We start from the raw sequence: 21,924 nt of genomic DNA on the forward strand, positions 1-21,924 counted from the left end.
ATGGAAAAACATGACATAGGCAGCCATCATGTACACCTTTCACAGTAGTCAAACAAATCTGACATACATAAAAATTGCACGTCAAATGATTTTTATCCAGCATATAACCAATGTAAGGCTTTATATACTATCAGGTTCTGCACTGCAAATAGGCTACGGGCTTGTACTTGTCAAGAAAAAACAAAGAAGTGTGATTTATTACTGTGTGACCCCAATCATCTGGTGTAATTCCACTTTAATCAACAGAGCTAAATAAGCATGAAAACAGAGCAATGCAGGCATGCATCAGACCTCACCTGTTTAAAGATCACCACCCTCATCCCCCGCGACTATTAAATGCACAATGCCTATGGCATATCAAAGGGGTTTCCTTTGGACACAGAAGCTCTTAAGTCTGATATATTTGCCTGACCACTTTCTGCTGTACTTGAGTTCATCTTTCACACATTTATACTTAGGACACCTCTGTGTATCATTTCCATCTTCCAGGTGGGAAATTACAACAAAAAGAGCAAGGGTGCTTATCTATCTCAGTCATACTGAAATCACTGGAAATCTGTACCATTTTACAGGTATTTGGACACCTGAATGACTTAATTCAAATCATACAAGACACTGTGGACAAGAATGTGGGTCTCCCAGTTCCCATGTGTGGCCCTAGCCCCAGAAGTGATCATCCTTTCTTACAGCTTATAGCAACTTGGTGGGCTTGGTAATGTTAGGTTAATGGTTGGACTCGATGATCTTAAGGGTCTTTTCCAACCTAAATGATTCTATGAACTCGTAGCATAACAGCTGATAACATATCAAACAGTGAGCATGAGAAGTCTGCCAGCAAAATTTCTGGAAATACCAAGCCATTCATCAATTCATATCCTAAAAGGTTTTGCCAAAGCATCAGCCCTCTGTGATATTTCCACAACAACCACCTTCCCCTCCTGCAGATCCCAGCATGACTGATGCATTTGTGTTTTACGGTATGAAGCAAGAGAGGCTACGTCTGAAAAATGCCTGAAGGCAGAAGCAGTTTCCTTTTCAACACCATTTGCTCATAAATGAGAAATCTACAAGAATCAGACAAGGATTCATATAGCTTACATTCATGTTACGAACAAAACAACTAACCATGACTGACAACTGTTTTCTGTTAAAGTCTAAGAATTATCAGCAACAGCAGGTAAATACAGTCAGTTGGTTTTTTGCTGTTCCCATGCTGTTATCACTCCACCAATATTAAAATAATTTTCCTGTCATTCACCCATTACTTACATGAGCCATATTTACTACAAAAGTCTACAAACAAAACAAAAAAGCAATACAGTTACTGCTCATATCCTTTACAAGAAGGATAGCAAGTCCTCTGTCATTGTACTTAAAATGTCTAATAGATATTCCAATCACCTTATACGCCCATATAATTGAGAAATTAAGTAAAACATTAGAAGTGACAGAAATATGCCATACTAGAATGGTTCTTTTTTTGCTTTGCTTATTGTACAGAGTCCATGCTGAATAAAAGGTCACAGAAGTGGCTGAGAAAACATTCTCATCACAGCTGTACATATAAAATGTCCTTCCATGTTGCTGCCAAAATATTATGTCCCTGAAAGACTACATACCATTCTGCAAATTAAAGGTATGTCTATATATTCTATTCCTCTATTGACAGACTTACCACCCTAATACTATACTTAGGAAAAGATGGTAATTTCCAGGACTCTGGCACTGCACAGCACTTCAACACATGCTTAGCATTTAGTGGGACTATTTATAAATGCATAAGTTTTGCTGGACTGAGCAAGAGTACTTTTGCACTTTTCATAATGGACCAACAGTTTGGAAATGAAATATAGTGCCCTGCTGCTCCCTTGCCTTGTTGCACTTTGCTTAGTCATTTTATACCTGTGTTATGAGTATTTGTAACAATAATGCTTAGAATCACTATTTTATGCCCACTCATCCCAGGGATAAAAGGGTTCAAGGCAAGGAAGAAAAATCACATCTCAACTATATGCCTTTCAGGGATGGTGACATGCAAATTAGTCAGCTTTGAACATTTACTGTAGCAGGCACATAGGTTCCTAAACTACTAGCTAAAATAGAGTACTAACATAAAGCTCCTAATTCTACCAGTCTTGAAGGATAACAGGTTGAACCAGATTCCCCACCATCACAGAACAAGACAGACCCCATATTTCTCATTAGAATCATTTTTTAGAAAGTTCTGTTGACCAGATCTGGCTGAGAAGCAGGAAAATGTGAACCAAGATCCTAATAATTCTTTCAATCAGTCTCAGTAATACAGCTTCTCTGTTTATTTCAGGCTTTACACAGTGCTGCTGGACTCCTCCCTAAGCAAGCTTTTGGCTAACAGAGCCTTAAGCACAGATGGGTCTCTGAACTTATTTAGCAGGGATTCTCCTGAAGGCATTGCTGTCTGATTTTGTAACATTTGATTCAAATGGTTCAGTGACTTGGCCAGGGCACGTAACCCACTTTTTTAATGCTTGGTTCATTAGCAAAGTTCATGTTTATTAACTACAAATAAATTTTGCTTAACATTGAACTCCCCTACCACTAATTATCTGTCTTAAATAGCAATTAATTGTGAATAATAAAAAATTATCAATTACCGATTTCCTCTCTTGTTTCAGCTCCTGCACATAGCGTGTTAACTCTCCAGTGATAAGAGAGGTCATGTTCTCTGAAATGACCTCATGCTGTCCGGCATAGTCATTCATTTCATTTAAAGTGGCTAGGAAGGCTCTAGTTGATGTGTACCTGCAGAGGACAAAAATGCATTTTGCTTTTAGTCCCTTTCTTTTCAGAAAGACACACTGCAAAGGGAGGCTGTAACCTTCTTAAGCATTTAGTATTGCTATGTGAGACTGAATATGGATTAGCACAGATTCACTTGAAGGAATTTCTCAAAAGGAGGCCTATCCCACCCACTGACAGTGTCTGATAAATTTATCTCCATTCAGACGGTTTGACATTGGCTCTTAAAATACCACAGTTTCAGACTGCCAGGTTTTTTATCAGCACAGCTCTGGGACTTCACTATTCTAATCTCTATTCACCAAACATTTTCTAGTAATACTCTTTCAAGTCCTACAATGCAATGCATAGAGTCATCAGTATACCCGACCTGGCAAAATCCTGTCTAAGCAACCAACATTTTGGCTAGCATAGTGAAGAAAAGAAAACTTTTCATAGTGTAAATTGGATTTAAATCAGCTATAGTTTATAAAGTTTTCAAAAAAGGTAGTGAGTTTACTAACCAGGTGTTCATTGTCAACCCATATTTTTTAGTATCTTCCATCGCAAGATTTATTTTTCGTAATACAACATTCCATGTATTATTAAAAGGAAGAAACAAACATCTGTGCACACAATTTGAAAACAGCAGATTATGTCACTAGCATATTCAGCACAGAGCCAATAGAGCTGCATTTAAATACCCCAGCTGGCTGTGCTGGTCAGCTGGAAAACAGCAGCTTTGAAGCACTGCACTTGTACATACTAGAAAAACTACTAATATTAAATGGTAGCGGTCTGCACTGATAACACCACCTAAAGGTGAAAAAGCAAAGCAAAGAGGAAGAGATTTAGAGGAAATAGAGGGGAGTGGTACAAGTAGGGATGAAAAAGGCAGAGAAAAAACAGAAAAAAGAAACTAAAAAAAGAGACTAAAAATATAGTCCAGTACAAGCAGCCACATTCACAGTCAAGCTGCGGTGCCCTGAGAGAAATCCCAGTTGCAAAAGATGGGATCAAAGCCACAGAACTACGGACTGACAATAAGCTTGAAAACAGATCATTTTTAGACAGGCTGTCTCAAAGCAGTGTCCAAGGCACCCAAAGGTCACATGACAAATCCCCAGACATTGTTTAGAGACATGAGGAAACTATACTGAGGTGAATGCTATATTTAAAAGGGCAAAGGATACACAGGATCTTCTGTGCCACATCACATGAATCATTTAACTCCGATATCCTTTTCCAGCAATGAAAGATGTGTCAAAAAAGGTTGTAGTAAACTCAAAATACCCATTTATGGTATAGCTACCCAAAGGCAGATTTATTCCTAATCCTGGGCACAGACCTTTGGCTGATGTGCTGGTAACATAAGCTTCCTTGTGTAAATATCAATATCTCAGGAAACAATGGCATAAATAACTGATTCCCAAACAATGTTACTAAAAATAAATTAAAAAGAAAATGAAAAGGCTGTTATCTCTGTTAATATGAGCCACTACAGTAGCTGTATACAGCAGCTTGGGGGTCTGACCCAAAAATCTTAATTAATATAATCATACAGTTGGACCCGTATCCAAACTCATTTGAAATGTTTCAAATTTCAAGGTCAAGGGTTTGAGTCTGCTGCTGGGCTCTCCAGAGGCAGAGCAGCCTCCTGCAATACAAGGCTGCAGGGTCAGACTCTGCGATGCCTTCGTTCAAAGCTGATGCATTACAAAACACTGACGTTGGGAAACTTCAGAGTGCTCTAAGGAAAAAGGTTCTCACTCTGGCTTATAGCCTGTCTGTTGGAAAGCTCCTCCTCTAGAAAGTTCTCTTTAAAGAATATCTTTAATCTCATCAAGGGCAGGAATGTTCTTAATGACACGTGGTCTATCATCACCTGTATCCATGTCCGCAGTGTCACTCAGTGAAGGAGCTGTGCTTTGACGCTGCAGTCGCTATCTGTGAGCACTACATTAGTCCCCTGCCACCAGGGAGATACAGTCTGAATACGTGAATCAACAGCAGACAGCTGAGGCCATGCATCATCCTTCAACAGCAGCAAGTCATGCGTCGATCCATCCCAGGATACTGGGAGTACAAACTACATCCTTCACCTTACTCTTCAAGAACCACTGGTTTCTCTGTGGTGTTATAACATTATCCCTTTAGTAAGTTACTAATCTGTGTTGTCAGTCCACTTGAGTAATTTAATACTTACGCAGACTGCTTAAGTTTCATGCTAAAATTAGCAACTGTTTCTGTTCCTGCTGAAAGTAGTTAAGAATTTAGTCATTGACTTCAAAGAGCCAGGATCATACAGCATGGCTTACAGTTTTTAAGGCACATGAAGAAAACAAGACAAAACCCCCGAAACCAGGCATTCAGAAACCATAACATATAAAGGGAACTGCGTAGTTACAGACCAAATCCAAACTTTGAAAATCCACTCCTTAGTATCTTCCATATAAGCCTGTTTCTGCATCTATGATTTCTATACTCTTATACTTGACTTTAAAATCTTTGGTTTACAAACCAAATCCTAGTTGGTAACCCAAACTTTTCCCCTTCCTCCATTAATGCATGCTCACCCAGCAGTGGATCATGAACATACCTGTATTCTTCCTCCTCTTTGGAGTTCTTTTTGGGTTGGTATTTCTTTGAAAGATTCCTAAAATTAAAAATACATGTATAGAAAATTAAATTTAAAATCTCCTTTAAATTAACTGGATAATCTTTGCATGCACACACATTTTGTGAGGCTTCAGTTTTTATTTGCAGTGACTAGACACCTTTTCAGAAGTACGACTGTAATTAGGCTTTGATTGCATTGCAGTAGCACTCAAAGAATGGGCTGCACAGTGCTTCAGTCTCTATAACCGCAATAAAGTAGCAGATTCTGAACCCAAGAAGTTCATAAATTAAGGTCATGAAGTCAATTCACCTGAGTTCTGGTCCTGCTGATGCACAAGTCTCCTCTACCTGATCTAAAGGAGAGACCCTTTTACAGTAAAAACACTGGTCCTTAGATACACAGACATGCTTTACAAACTCCACCCAGTAGAAGGTGCTACTCCATATCCAAAGGTCTGCCAGGCCATTAAAGTGTGATTTGCTGCAGCAGATGACACCCATGGCCAGGCAAATTTGCCTGCCTTTAGCAGGATGATTCCAAGGAAGAGAAAAATCTTCACAAAGCTGTGGGAAGCTGGACTGAGATGACAAAAGGGGGATCATTTTATGATTATCAACTGATACTGGGAGAAATGTGAAATTTCATTATCTCAATTAGCACAGATGATTGCATCTCTCATTACCCCACATCCAACTACTGATTTAATTTGAAAATATTGATATGCTTTTCAAGTCATCGTATCTTGAATAAGAAATCTGAACATAACAGTTAGCACATTTGACAGTTAGCATAGTGCTTTCATCGTCCTGAAAGCACTGACTGCAAGCCCCGAGCCAGCGGTACATCAAGGGTTTAATGCGTGCGTGCTGTCCACCTGACACTCTGCACCTTGCTGATACTTAAAGCTCAGCATTACGATGCATATTGCACTGTAGCACAATGCAACACCATGCATCCTTTAAACAATGCAAACCAGAGAGCTGACAGATCTTACTTAGCAATTTTAAGACCTTTTCAGTGCTGCAGTACTGGGATCTCCTCTGTTCTAAACTCAGCCCTATTACTATATGCCTTCCTGCAGCCTCTGTTACCCTACTGTGAAATGGAAGCCATTTGTTTTAGCTTTACAAGGTTGTTTCAGCAATTAAGAATAACGTACAAGTGGTATTGATGGAATCGTTGTCTGAAGGACTACCAAGTTTCATTGACCTATCCGTGCCAAACTCTTTGGAGGATTCCCAGAATGCATCCAGTTGAAAAGAAACTGCTTTTTCAGAGGTGTAACCCACTCCCTGTTGCATGCTGTTTTTACTGCTAACTGGGAGACAGCAGGGCCTCTTGTCTCACATTTCTTATTCCTTTTGTTCTCCTTAAGGAATTAAGGAGCATCTGCACAAAGAGATTAGTAGCCAGAACCCTGGCAGATTTGCACAGACAAACATGTGTTTCTCAAAATTTACGTATCCCTACTGGAAGGGATCCAAATGAGCATCTCCTTTCCAGTCTCTGCCTTCTCTGAAAAGAGCATGCTCTGAAACAATGAACTTTTCTCTAGTTTTGCATACAGCAGCTTCAACCAAAGAATACCAGCATGGGAAGAATCCTGCAAACTGTTCTGCATGATTATAGTAAGCACTCTTCGTATCCCATGGGAATACCTCCCTCCACATACCTGCTTAAAGAGGAAAGGAAAAACCACAAGAAAACATGCACAGAAGACTACGCTAATAAGGCATTTTCACACACACTCAAAACGCACATCCCCCTGCACTGTCATGCTGCCCAATTAATTCTGACATTAATTCTGACATACACAGCTACTGTCTTCTTGTGAATCTTTAAAGGTGTAGAAATGCTATGGAGCTGGGGCAAAAAAATCCAGATAGTATGCTTTCACAGAAAAAAAGATTCTGAAAGCATGCAACGAGGATTAGCATCTGGGTTAAACATTTATATACTTTATAAAACACATAAAATATAGAGTCTATATATTTGAGTCCTTTGATTTTTTTCCCCATTTTTTTTAAATCAAAAACATATGTAAGGTTTTAACCAGGACACACACAAAAAACCCAGAAGTGATACTGAATCCAGAAGTATTACTGAAGTTCAGCATGCAATCATGCAGTGTCATGACCAGAACACCAGCAGTTCCCAGGTTCAAGCTCATGAAGCAATGACACCTTCAGAGCTAACAGTGATTAAAGAGGGAACTAACACATAAGAACAAAGACCAGCAATAAAATAGCAATTCGGGAAAGACACTGTGCTAGCCTGTGCACCTGTCTCCGATTCATGTTTCTATTTGCCTTTCACTCCGCATCATTTTGTCTGCCTTTCCATCTTGTTTCTCTGCTCCCTTATTTCTACTTCTTTGACATCTTGCTCTTTCTCTCACATTTATCATCCATCAGAGGTTCCTGATTCTCAGGTTATCCTGATATCTTAAGCATTTTTTTCCCAATACATCTTCCTCAAGGCTATCTATCCATCATCACATTAGGCAAGGCTTTTGACACACTTTGTGATGCTCAGAGTGTGTGCCCTGTAAGATAAGTAGTGACTACGGAAGGAGGACAACGAAACACCCTTCAGCATTCAGAGCACAGCATCCAGCATGTCCACATCCAACAGAAGTGCAAAACAAAATGCAGGAACAAGTGAACACTCTGCCATAGTTTCTGCATCCTTCCTTCCCAGCCTAGTTTAATGACTCAACAACTATAAAGAAAAAAATCATGTCAAATCTGAAATGGACTCTCAAACCAGGACTGATGGTAAATAGTGCAAGCAGGACTTGAATAGTGCAGGCACAATGTAGAAGGTATGTGACATTGGGGAGTTTCTTCCACTGGTGTAACCAGATAAATTTGATGCATCCTGCAAGTATGTAGATGTAACTTAACACTTTTAAAACAAAATATTACATATATATCTGCAGAATTATAAAGAGGAATGAAAGAAACATTTTTAAATAGAAGCCAATTAAACTTCAACAGATGACCAGCTGAGATATAGATAGTCAAGAAGAATAGCTCACCAGGGAGCCTAGAGACCAAGCAGAAAACACAAGTTTCACAAAAAAACATAAAGTTCAGCAGCTTTACTTACACTATAAATAAAACTTTGAGTTAAATCCACAGGAATATCTTGTGTTAACTTGTCCCTTTTTAATAGTATGTCTGCATGTTATGACAGGCAGTGATGTGCTGCAGCCCTTTTACACCAAATGGATGTGATAGAAGAAAGGTTTGCACCAGGCTTGAGGAGACTTATTAAGAGCAGATGCATGATTTTTTTTTTTTTTTAATGTCCAGCACTGTTTTAGCTCAACATTTGACAAGTCTACATTTTTCTTTTATACCTCTAACTTCTTAGATGACTCCAAACAGCATTGTGTTTAAGAGCTCCTCAGGGATGAATGTATTTGTCCTCAAATCATACCTGGGAGGAAGGGGACACACAAATGCAGCTATGCGTGGGGAACTAAAATACAGAGAGAAGAACAAATTGACCAAGTTTGTTTTGGAAGTCTAGGACAGAATAAGAAATAAAATTCAGGAGTTCAGAGTTTCTAGATAGTGACAGGTAAAACTATCTCCCACTTCCCTTAAACATTTTGTTTGTGTGTTTATTTTCATAATTACACTCTTTACACCTGAAATTTGTCATCCTAAGAAATTCAGTGAGTCTAGTGTGTGATTCTTCATAAGACAGGCCTGCTCACACAGATACTTTACTGGGGTTTCCCAGTCCAGTCATACTCTCCTTCTTCCAGCTCATTGTGCCTCTGTAATTCAATCTCTTCTCATCTCCATAGGATATGAGCAATTTGTTCCTGCACAAGTCATTTTCTATTTCCTGCTTGTCTGTAGCAGAAACCCTGGGGAATCCTCGTGGCATTCCCCTGAGAAAGCACATAACCATAAAGGCAGGGTTTTATCAACTACCAGCTCCTCAAAGAACAGGCCATTGTGCATCTCAAATCCATTCTAACACAAGCATCAAAAATTCTGGGTGAATTTTTTTGTTTTTTAAAATAGACATTGTGCTTTAGATATATACAGATCAACTAGAACCTCAGATCTCAATCTCTATAAATACTGAGAAGATGGAAGGAGTTCTAATACATATTATAGTGATGAAAAAAAAAAAAAAGGTATGAATTTACTGGAGGGGTTAGGAAGATTAGTCCTGCACTCCCCTCCCCAGTTAGCTCCACCCCCTCCAGTTTATCACCCTGGACACCAGCGACTGCCAACAATATCACACCGCAGCCTCTCTCAGCAGCAGCAGGACTGTCTGTGTGTTGTACTCCCTTCTAACCCCTGTTCACCCCTCATTTTTTTCTACCCTACTGGGAAAAGCAGGGTAAGAGCTACTCATTGTGGGAGGGTTCTTAGTACCCCTTCCCTTCCCCCTTCCCCAGCTACACTGGATCTGACCTCAAGGAATATGTTTCCTGGGTCTGGTTCACATACACTCTTCTCTCTACCTACAATCTGATGGTCAAACCAGATACGTGGAACATACATAGCAGGAATTTCCAGTAATCTACCTACTTGAGATAAACTCACAGGATCTCTGCTCTGTTCAGGAGACAATCACAAGAACAATGGTAAGACTACAAAACTGTCAAAATTCAAATCTCAGACTGCAACCTGGCTAACTACACAGACGAAATTTCCAAGGGCTGAGACTGACTTTCTGACCTGCAGTTTCTTCAACACGCGTTCATAAAGGGCCTGTCTTATGAAAAGAAACCCTAAACTTTGCCTTACAACAAATGAACATTATTCTCCTGAATTCTTAAACCCTTCAGCTTTTACACGCAGCAGTCCTAATTTCATGGAAAACATTACAATGCTATCCTCAAAGCCTGAGCCATTAATCATGCATAAATCGTGAGTAAGCCCTAGTATGCTAGTCAGTCACCTAAACAACCTTTCCTTTTGCAAAGCATATGATTTTTAGCAGAGATAATAAAACAGTATCTTAAATTAACTTTAGCTTTCCATTCTCTAAATTAAAGCTATTCTCTAAAAGCCATTATTATAAACAAAACAAATTACCACCACTGAAACAGTAAACTTACAGATGATTAAAGGCTCTGAACAGATGCAGCTCAAAGTCCAGAACTTTACATATCAACTTACCTAAGCTGCTTTGCATAGCTGAGTTCAATCTCTGTTCTTTCTTTTACAAACTTGATGTACTTTTCCAGAACATCAATACCCCATTGCGTGTGTTTTTCTAAGTTGTCAAACTGGTCCTGCAATGAATCAAAAAAATAGTTTCATCTCGTTGAACATAGAGATAACTAAAAATAATTTCCAAAGTGCATATAACCATAAAGAAAGTGTTATTAATATTTTCCATTACCACAGTTAGACATTTTTGTAGCAACATAGGTTTTAATCAATGGAAATCTGTCTTTTAACATGAGACCAATTCAGTAACATTCTTCATTCCTCATTTCTGAATCAGTTTCATCTCAGAAATCCTGGCAATTCTACTGAATGCAATCTTCTAATATAAAGATATACTTAGACAAAGGATAAGAAATAGATACTCTTGCCAGTATTCTATTTTACTCTGAAGAGTTAATAGAAGTTCTATGAATTTGGGGTCTACTCCTAATTAATAATTCTGATTTTCATCTGAAAAATACAGATTTAGACTCCAGCTTTGTCAGTGTTATGAATTTAAAATATCATTTAGAACAGCTAACAATTTTTTACAGAACAGAATTTACTTCCCCTATAGCCTGTTTTGTTCTAAAACAGAAGACATGCTAACAAATGATGCCACAAAAAATGACAATAGCTATATTTACAGTAAGTTTTCTTGTCTACCTCCATTTATATACAGATGCTACTTTGTTCTTCTAATATTGTTGCCCTCAAAACCACAGTCACACATGTTTTCAATAAAATCTTTTTCAATCAAGAACATTCCACAAGTCAGTTTGGGATTTGCAAATGCCAAGAGAAATTAAGCAACTCTAAATCCAAATTAATTATCCAAGCCAGCTTATTACTATCTGCAGATTTAACCTAAAATTACCTTATTTTTAAAAATTTGGTTACTTCAACAACATTCAAATTCCATAATCATTCATTCCACACAGCATTTCAAAAATTAATGTTTCTACAAGACTTGAAATGTATTTTTTAAACTGTGATACACTGAATACTTATCCTGACAGAAACGCAGTGTAAACAAGGTCTTTAATATCAGCCTGACTTATTTGGCATCAGGTTCCATTATGGTTTACATGGAAAATAGAGAATAAGTTTGGACATCTGCAGTATAAAGGTTAGATTTACAACATTTTCCAAAAAATTGTACACAGCAATAGATTTGGGTCAGATGCTTAGTTGCCACAATTAAAGCTTCTGATAGAAGCGATGCTTCCTTCTATCTGCTGAAGATTTGGCCTTGTGACTTTCAGTTTGTAGAGCTATCATCAAATGTTATCAAAGCAATACAAGCCCACTTCCTTAGATGCAGAGAGTAGAAAAATAACAGAAAACTACTACAAAGCCTAGTTTATGAACATGTTGCTTTTTAAGCAAATACCACTTTCTGCTTTGTAGCATATCTGGCTCTGACAGTAAATTAGATTGGCATCAGGAGAGATTCTTCCAGCATTGAACAAAAAGTCATGTACACAGAAGCTGCTACTTGCCAACGAAACTCTTTTAAGTGTATTTTGAAGGGAAGAAATAGGAACCATGTCAGAGGTGGAAAATTTGCAAAACTCTAGCAAGAAGCTAGTTAAGACAGCAGGCAATATGCACGCGATAGAACACACAGGGTTTGTGTATCTGCGTATTTGCTCTTGTTTAGCATAAGGTACTATTGTAAACCAGTTCAGTCAAACCAGACTAGGCTTCAGTTGAAATTATGTCACTATTAGTCAATTAAAGAGGCACTGGGGGGAGAACAGCAAAAGGGCAATAGTATAAAGTTACAAAAATAGTAAAGAACTTCTAAGGCTGGTGCTCCAGGAACTAAGAGAAAGTGGTTAAGGGCAACTGAAAAAAAAAAAAAAAATTCAAACTACACAGAATAAAAGCCTCACTTTCAGCAATATGAATCAGCCTTAAACCAATGTAACATCACTCACTCAAAAAGAGGATGTATGTATTCTGCAGAAAGGGAAGATGTGGACTAAGCCAGTACGTATTTGCATATAGACAAATCCGTATTTCAGACAATTTCACAGCTGGGGAGAATACAAAGACGACATGGGTAACATCACAGACCTCTCCTCCTCCCAGAGGGCTCAGATCAGGAAGGAACATGGTGTGCTGTCTGGACTACGATGCCAGCACAACGAGGCACCTTCTGCTCTGCTTCAAATATACAACCTCTCCATCTCTCAGATTATGCTGGCGTCTGTAGTGCAAACACGGCCTTTTTAAGGTTCTGATAAAGAGGTCTTAGAGCTATCCCACATCCTACTCTTCCACAATTTACATTATTTAACATAAACACATGCATATAAAATAAATACCCCACGAGGCAGTCCATTACTCACAAGTTTACATTCATTCACACACACTCCCAACTTTGAGAAAGGAAATCTCAGGGAGGGAAATCCACCGTCTAATCCCTGTAAGCAAATTAAACCACCCTTATCAGACATACCATACTAGTAGCAAGAAACTAACTTAGCATCCTACTGTAACCCCATCCAAAGAGGAAGGGTCATGGTTTCCCATAGGAAAGAACGCCTTTCAAGGAGATCCTGCCCTTCAAGATAATTCAGGCTGCTGACTGCACAGAAGGATAGAACAGGTTCACCTTGGAAAGGCAATCTTGGTGGTGGCTCGTCCAAACCTCTTCCACCACCATCACACCACCCTGACTCAATTCTCAGAGCATCATTTAGATCAGAATATTAATAAAAACCTGAAAACGGCTCCACATAGCTGCCTCCGTTTGGTCTGTTATCCCATGGATGGATCTGCTGGCCTGTTTCAGCGGCCTCACTATGTCAAGTTTGGCAAAAGAAAACTCCATGATGTGCAGTGCAAAGGCAAATACACCGCGGCGCAGCTGTCAGACCAACTGTGAAGATGCTAACTTTCTATTTATACAGTGAGCAGAGACACTTGTCCTGCGCCGAGCTGTAACCAGAAGAACCTCAACCAGATAAACTACAAGCACTGACCTCCGCTATCAAGAAGCAAGGCAAGGTGAAATTTAGCTTTCTGCAGACTTTGCTAAAGAGAATAATTTCTGTCCTTTTCCGGGCATGGAACAGTTTTGGCCCAAGTGCCATTTCACTAAGCAGCCAACGCCCCACAACAGCATGTTACACTGGGGTTATGTATTCCATTATCCGTTCTTTTTTCTGTGTTCCTTAAGGATGAGAAAAGTCAGTAAAATTGGCAACACCATCACTTGCTGAGCATGAGATTCCAAAGGAAAGGCAGTGCAGCCAGAGGGACCCAATACAGATAGTCCTCCTTGTTTCATGGATCTGCTCAGCAAGCTGAAGACAGGCAAAGGCTCTGTGTTAAAGCTAATGAATCGTATGGGTGACAGAGTACACAGAATGCTTTGATCATAAAGCATAACCTTTAATTCATGGAATCCCCAAGTCCAGGGATACATGCAATCAATGCAAAACCAGAACTTCTAAAAAGGAGATTTTTGAGAGTAGTTAACAATAACATCATGCCTTCAAACAATCAATACTGAAAAGATTTTTTAAAAAAATTAATTTAGTATTTCCAAAGTTCATTACAAAAATGCATTATCACATGGAATCTGAAGAGTGAAAAAAAAAATCTCAACTATTCTGTAGCAAATTTGGTCTAGTTCTAGTATCCTTAACAATGAGATTTTCACCCTTCTCCATAATAGACTGCCTTCCACAAAAATTTCCCAGAAGCAGACTGCTAGAAAAGTTCTTCAAAAGATTTCCAAACTCCAGTACTACGTTTCATTTCTGTTTTCACTGAACTCCAGAATCATTTTATACCTTAAAAAAACCCTCTTCATAATAATTAATCCCAGCAAAAAAAGATCTCATGAAGGGGCAATGTCATCAGTAAATTAACTAGTACTTTGGTTAACTTAAGCACCTGTAGCATCGGGTGTAAGAAGCTTCTCATACTCAAACAGTAAAACTTAATGAGGATTTTCAAACACAGAGATCAGTAAAGGTATCGGTGTCCCGCTGAAGCCAGGAAGAAGTTGGTGACTGGGGAAGCATCTACCTTACAAAAAGAAGCAAGAGCGCAGCTTGTGAGGATTTATCTGTCTTGGCTCTGAAGGAACTTGGCTCTACAACCAGGAGCAGTCTAGTAAGAGCAGCACATGGTTTCAGCACAAAGTGCACCATCCCTGCCAGCGATGGATACAGGTTTAGCAGGTGAAGTGTGCCACTACAGCTGTGCAGGTTTGGTCATCAGCTGGAAGATGGCTCTGGTACCTCCATGAGCTACTGCTTCAGCTTTCAATTTCAATATACATATTGTCTGTTCCTTTTTGCAGCCTCCTCACCCTTCCAGTTAGGGATAACATTAGAAAACAATAAATTCCACAAGGCTTTAGCATTCTTCAAGAAAAGCAAGAAAACAAGACAAGAAGCATGACATAGTGTTCAGTGAGAATGCTCCCACCAGACCACAGTGAAGGGGGAAACAAAAGGTCACTTTGCACCTGTTTTCTCTGAAAAAGAAATACCAAAACATTTTCTAGAAGCATTCACTACTTTCCTCTGACTCAGAGACCAGTTTACATCTAAGAACACTCTTGAACAAAATACTGCACTGACAACGAGTCGTGTATCACAGCAGGCTCCCACCACAGCCTTCATGTTATTGCCTATGTCCTTCGGCCTTCCAACCTGCCAAATCTCATGTTCTCCCATTTTCAAGTCTCTATATTTATTGTGATATCAACAGCTTATTAAGAAGAATAGACTTCTTATTGACAATCAAGATGTGCACATGAGTAAACTACTCATATAGCTGTAACTTATTTCTCTTCATCAGATTCCACCGGCTTCCCAATGACAGCAACACGTGCCAGTACAAACACTTCATGCCTTCCCCCTGTGATGGAGGAGTTTGAATACACGAGCTGACCCACCTGACTTCATGTGGGTGGGAAAGCAGAGCCTCTGCTGCAAGCTGCTTGAAACAAACAGTGTCTTCGTATTTGTTAGAGCTTAACACATTCTTGAGCATGCACACAAAAATAAAAGTTCAAAAGAGGAAAGAACAACTTTAGTCATTAACTTGAATGGGAATTGGACATCCAAGTACCCAGAATGCTTTGAAAATTTTATCCCTAAGGCAAAGTGTGTTTCTAACTTAATTTCTGTTTCCATTAATTCTCTCCTGGTATTTTTACCGCTGCCCAAATAACCTCACATTCATGCATTCTTTCTGAAACTCAGCTGCATGCTTGTTACACTGACAACACTTAAAATGGAAATAGTGCTGCTTATTTGCTTTTCCTCATTTTAACGGCTACTTTAAGCTGTCAAATCCCCTCACTTCTCAACTGTTCTCCTGAAGTCACATTCCCCAGCTATGCAAAGTATTTTGGGAAGAAGAAAGTTAGCCATGAAAAAAACAAAAGAAAGAAAAGCTTTCTTCCCATTTCTAAGCCACATAACATGGAGTACAACCAATTATTGAGCAATAAAGAAAGTGTTATTCATGTGGTCTTTGAAGATCAGCTCAGTAAGATATTCCTTCCTCTTTCAAGAGTGCTTCCATCTATTGCAAAATAGTTCAACACAAGGCTCATTCAGATCCAATGACGGATGGGACCTTAATTTGCCACCAAGGGGCTTCAGCATTAACATCTACTGAAGCAAAGGCGGGGTCATCACTCTTCTCTTGAGTTAGTCTCAGTCTCTCTGCAGCCAGACTACACTCACTCAGGTTCCTGTACTCCCCGGGTCTAGTAAGTGCTTTTCACAAACAGAAAGGCTGATGATGTGGAGTCCAGCTCCACCATACAGCTGGGCCAGAAGTCCTGGGATTTCTGTCTGGTTTCAAGTGTGAGCAAAACATTAGATTCTGGGAGACTTTACCAATTAATTCTGCAATTTTAATCATCGTGTCAAACCTGCTCAGATTAGACTTAAGTGGCAGCATTTACTATCCCAGTAACCATGCTGAACTGTCACTCTGTCACTCTTTCTGCTATTTTCACAGGTAGTGGTGCAGGAGTGCGAAATTAAGAAGAATGCTAATACAGAGACAAGTAGTGAAGAAAGAGTATGCTGAAAATTCAGATGCTAAGAACAGAAAAACAAAGCCTTTATATTTAGCATATACCTCCTACAATTCTAATCCAGCAACATAATAGAAGACCCATGATTCTTAAATGTTAAGAATATTTGAAGACTTTCTACTGCCTCATTCTCCAGGGATTTCGATTCCATTTCCTCTGAAAATTACTTGTTTATCCACTGTCCTAAAAACGTAAGTAGGAATAGGGAAATTCAACATTAATTTTCACCTCTGGTTTATACCTTCTCCTCCCACATCCCTCTTTTTTTTTTTTTTAAACACTCTCACCCATTTCCATAGGCAAAGAGGAATTAAAGTGAAGATCAAGAATACATTACAGTGTTCAAATTCTAAATTACTTTTTTAGATTCCATGGTTTAACAACTTCAAATTATAAAAATAATTAACAAGATTATGAGACCTTCATAGGCTTGGTTAAGTCCCATATGGCACTGTAGTGCTAGCAGAATACAACAGAATTCAGATCACAGATCCTCGGAGACCTACAATAAAGCTATATGCAAATGTTAACAGTCTTCAGGCAAATTAATAATGAAAGAAAAACCATAAAGTGCAGGCTACCAGTGCAAGAGCCTTCCAGAAAACAGAGATGAGCAGAAAATACAAAAGCACTTCAGCATCTGTTGACTCAGCCACTACTGATGAGAGACAACTTCCCACACAAAACTTGTCAGCTAGTCAGTGAAATCCTCAGTTAATGACAACTAAACAAACATCCGTGTTTATACATGTGAAGTATGTTAAGTATGAAATGGAGTACAGGACACTAACCTTTTGCTTCACGCAGCACAGACAAGGAGGACTAATAGCACCATGGAAAACGTACTGATGGGACAGGGAGACCATCTCTTTTTGGTTTACAGTCAAATGATGCTGTGGCTTTATTGGTTGTTTTATGAATCGACTCTTCCATTACCCCTGTATATCCGGTTCTTGTTCACAAAACTATTTATGATCACATGCATTTTTCATGCAGGTCTCCTGTTCATCCATGTCTTTAATTTCACTTTACCCTTTAAGTATTAAATAAATTCTTCGTGACCTTTCCTCTTAAACAGGCATACTTCCGCTCGAGTTGAATAACAAATACCCCAGAAAAAAAAATCCATCTTACTTTCCCACCTCCATTTCCCTCATCGCCATCCCTTAAACTTATTTTTCCATAAAGCCCAAAAGATTTTTAACTATTCTTTTATCTGTTCTGATTCACCTCAGAACTTGATCTAGTCAGGAGAAAACAGAAACAAAAACAAGATTCTCTGTTGCATCATTAGGCAACTGAGTGCATTTCAAACTGCGGGGGGGGGGGGGGGGGGGGGGGGGGGGGCCGGAATCCCAGAAATCCAGAGTGGAAACAGACTATGTTTTATGTTGAAATATTTTTATGTTGCTAGATAAACTCACCTCTAATTGTCCTACTTGTTCCAATAAACATTATGAATTAAGCAGTTTCTGGTCTATATTTCAGCCTTGAAATGCTTACTCTCGTCAGCATTTTGCTGAAGCTGTAAAGCAAACTAAGTTCTAATATTTATGCCAATTTTAATTTGGATTTAAAATAAAGTTGCCCCAGTATAATAGCAAGGCCCTCTGCACAGCAAAGGGCAGCAACAGGGAGTAACCCTCTTAATTGTTCCGGAGACCAACCACACTCATCCCCACCCAGAAAACCACCTTCCACAAACTCAAGAGTGACCCCTCCTGCTAATTAAACAGAAGTGCTGTCTCACAGGCAGGTTTCGGCCATACCCTAACCCTACCTTGATGGAAACCTGACTGAAGTTGAACAAGAAGTGTTTCTGAAAAAGCCACCTGAGCATATGGCGCAGAGGCCAGCACCTGGAGAGCAAAATGAGTATTACAGCCACGCTGAGGCAAGGCCAGTTCTGGGAGCACAACCAGATCGTCAGGGTTGGCAGGGAACAAATTAACTTGCAACATCTAACAAAAAGACCCATCTACAGTGAAGCTGCATAGGTACATCCCCCACTAACGAAAACGCTGAGCTTGTCTTCATATTAGTGTAGCTTACGATCTCATAGTAGAGAATGATGCACAACACCAGACTCTAAAACACATTAGCAGGTTACAGAGAGTACGACAACAAACAGCAGTGCAAAGCCAACTAGCGCGCTTTGAAAGTAGGGAAGGGTGGGAGCGCGACTCCCTCAGCAGCAGCACGGAGCATCGGGTCAGCAACAAGACACCTCCGCCTGCCTGACAGGCACTGGGAGCACAGCCCCAGCACTCGCGTTGCTGACCCACTTTAACACCCAGTATGGAAGCCTTGCAAAACCTGACACATGCTTCACGGGAGGACGCTTCCCTGTGTGAGTACAACCAGTGTCATCAACTGCCAAGACGTTCACACACACACACTCTCAATGTCTAGTTCTCTCTGCTGACAGCTTAAACCGTGAACTGAAACTGCTCCTTCCTGCCACAGCCAAAAGCCTCTGAGTCACTGCTGCCGCCTGGCCACGGGTGCAGGAGCGGTGGAGCTCCAGGAGGAGCAGGTGCTCCTGCAAGAAACCTCCTGGTCTTGGCTCCAGGGGCTGCTCTTACCACTACAGCAAACAGCCTTCCTCACCGGAGCCCAAACCAACTGGAGCCCAAACTTATACACCCAAACCCTCCACCTCTGCCATCCTGGTATCAAACCAAGCCTTCTCCTCCCCCTTAGCCTGTTGTATCCTAACAAAGGATGTGGTAAAGCAGAACTTGTGGTCCTTCTACAGCAACAAGGCAAGTAACAGTGCTAACACAGCAGCCAGGAAGGAAGGTGAGAGAGGATGTGCCATACAAGACAGGATGTGGTTGCTAGTACCACAGCAGCTTGAAAAGATGCTGCGAGAGGTAAGACAACAAAGAGGAATGATTAATTCTGGGGAGTGGGAAGGCAGGAGGATGCGAACAGCTCAACTGGAACAGGACAGAGCTGATGAGCAATAGGTGATTAAAAGAAACAGCAACTGAATCAAAGGATACTGGATAGTTAGGGACAATAAGATGGTCCTTTTGCAGGCAAAAGGCTAACAGGAAGCCTGGTTTTCTTGGAACAAGGGAGATTTTGATGTGAAATTATGTAGGTTACATGGCTGGGATGACACATCTAGAAGAACATAAGTCCATCTCGTATAGACCATTATATAGGTGCCGTTTCATTTTTATTCAAACAATTACCTGAAAAGGCCATACAGAGGCGTTAGAGACTTGACACAAGTCATCTGCTGTTATCAGTGGGAAACACTTCTAAGAAAGTTGTGTTACATCTCTTGAAACAGGAAATGTGCATCTTAGAGGTCTCAAAATTTCATGCTCTTGAAAATGAATATTATAGTTTTCTTCTAATAAGGAAAAGGTAAGGCTCAAAAAATGTTGTTTGCAGTGTCCAAGGATACTCTTCATAGATGGCCATGCTGCAGCAGCAATTAATTTCCTTCAAATAAGTTTATACATTTTGAGGTTTGAGGCACTGCATGACTTCGCCACAATGAGAACCATCTGTCATAAGCAGACCATTCAAAAATGAACACTTCTTTTCAAGCATACAATTCTGCTTATAAAATACACACAAGAAACCCCAGAATGGGACACAGTTTTGTTTCAAAATACTTTATAATGTGCAAATTACAACCCAGGATATAAGAAAGCTCTTAAAGAGCAAGATAATAAGAGAGAAACCTCAACTAATGCCAGATGTAAGGTCAGAAATACCAACTATTTTTACTGAAGGACTGAGCGCATTTCAACATTTTTCTGTACATGTTCAGTTATTTAAACTGAAGACAAACATGCACATGCTGCTTCTCCTTTTGGTGATACTAGTGCAATTCAACCGATTTAAGTGAACTTATTCCTACTAGGTATGGGGATAAGCAGCAGAATCTAGACCTTAAAATCCAGACTCATTAGCTAAGCAAAAGCTAATCAAAGGCTCATAACTACTAAGATCTACTGGGGCCCAGAGAGATGATGCATCTCTACCCTTAGCATTAATGACACCCACGAAACTCATTTAAAAAACAAAGAAACAAAACAAAGCAATGCTAACCTCTTCCTTCTGCTCATCCTGGGGGAACAGGAACGGGACAAGGATTTGTTTTTTGCTGACAGTATCCAGAGCTGCAGACTGAAAGCTGCAATGACCCAGAGGGATTCACTGTTCTGTGCGTTATAAACAAGAGCTTTGAAAATGAGCAGATTCTGGTGTGTATCGCTCTGCTGCTGGGATGGTATAAATCATGAGCTGCAGCAGAGCTCCAGATCTGAGCTGTCTCCCTCAGGAGTTGCAGCATGGTAACAATGCTAAATATATGTTGTTGTTGTTGTTCCAGTAAGGTTTTTCAGTTGACAATGTTGCAACTTTTCACTGTTCCCCAGCACCATCCCACTTCCCTGATTTAATACACACCCATTCTTTTATTCTGAAATAATTTGAACAAATGCAATTTTAGAACTAATTCCCAGTAAATCTTTTGGTGCCTGGCTACATCTTTGGATTAACTGTTGACTGATTTTCATCCTCTTTTTTTCCATTCTGCAAAGCTCTCCCTTAATAATACCAGCTGTTAAAACAAAGATCAAGATCTCTTGCCCACACAGTTTCCCCTCTGGGGAGCTGTGCACTAATTATTAAAAATGAACCATACAGTGTTCCTGCTTATTGCATGGATAACTACAATAGAAAAACAAACAAGCCGGCTGATCCATTTAAAAGAAGACACATACACACACAAAAGGCAATTCTGCCCTCTTATCCAAAACCGTACTGAATTACAATAGTAGAGTCTTATCCACAAGAACAATACTTCAAACTGTAGTAGTCTGTGGGAATGCATTTTGGGGAAACTAGCTTTTTGCCCAACTTCTTCGTAAACCTACGCCATGCTGGATTCATCACGTAGACTATCCAAGCTGTTCTATGCATCCTCAAAGTGCACAATTCTGTTGTATCAAACCTTTTCAAATACGATATTGCTCTAAGCACGCAGCTGGAGTTTAGGAACTCCTGAATTTCACTCCCATTCTGTTGAATTCTTTGGAGGAATAATATTTGGGTGAGGGTTTTTTTGTTTGGTTTTGGGGGGATTTGATTATTTTTATATAACCACTTTTAAAAAAAAAAATCAGTGACATTGTTAAACTTTGCAAAATAAGAGTCCTTGATCTCCCTCTATCTAAACATAGCCCATATGGGCTACATTTTAAAAAAAAAAAGTAAAGGCCTCACCAGGTATGCCTGGTATTCTCAAT

The 21,924-nt window shown here is 39.7% G+C and overlaps 1 protein-coding gene across 6 annotated transcripts in view; it reads right to left on the reverse strand.

The window, feature by feature from the left end:
• The window catches only part of FNBP1 (formin binding protein 1), a 99,593-nt gene that overhangs the window by 56,939 nt on the left and 20,730 nt on the right, over window positions 1-21,924 (reverse strand). For all 6 annotated transcript variants that reach the window (XM_050907753.1, XM_050907752.1, XM_050907751.1 and 3 more), the window contains exons 2-4: window positions 10,534-10,649; window positions 5,357-5,413; window positions 2,634-2,781 (exon numbers count right to left, since the gene is read on the reverse strand). In XM_050907753.1, coding sequence (XP_050763710.1) covers window positions 2,634-2,781; window positions 5,357-5,413; window positions 10,534-10,649 — 321 coding nt within the window. The remainder of the gene's footprint in view (window positions 1-2,633; window positions 2,782-5,356; window positions 5,414-10,533; window positions 10,650-21,924) is intronic.

Source organism: Gymnogyps californianus, chromosome 18 (genome assembly GCF_018139145.2).
Source record: "Gymnogyps californianus isolate 813 chromosome 18, ASM1813914v2, whole genome shotgun sequence".
Taxonomy (NCBI): domain Eukaryota; kingdom Metazoa; phylum Chordata; class Aves; order Accipitriformes; family Cathartidae; genus Gymnogyps; species Gymnogyps californianus.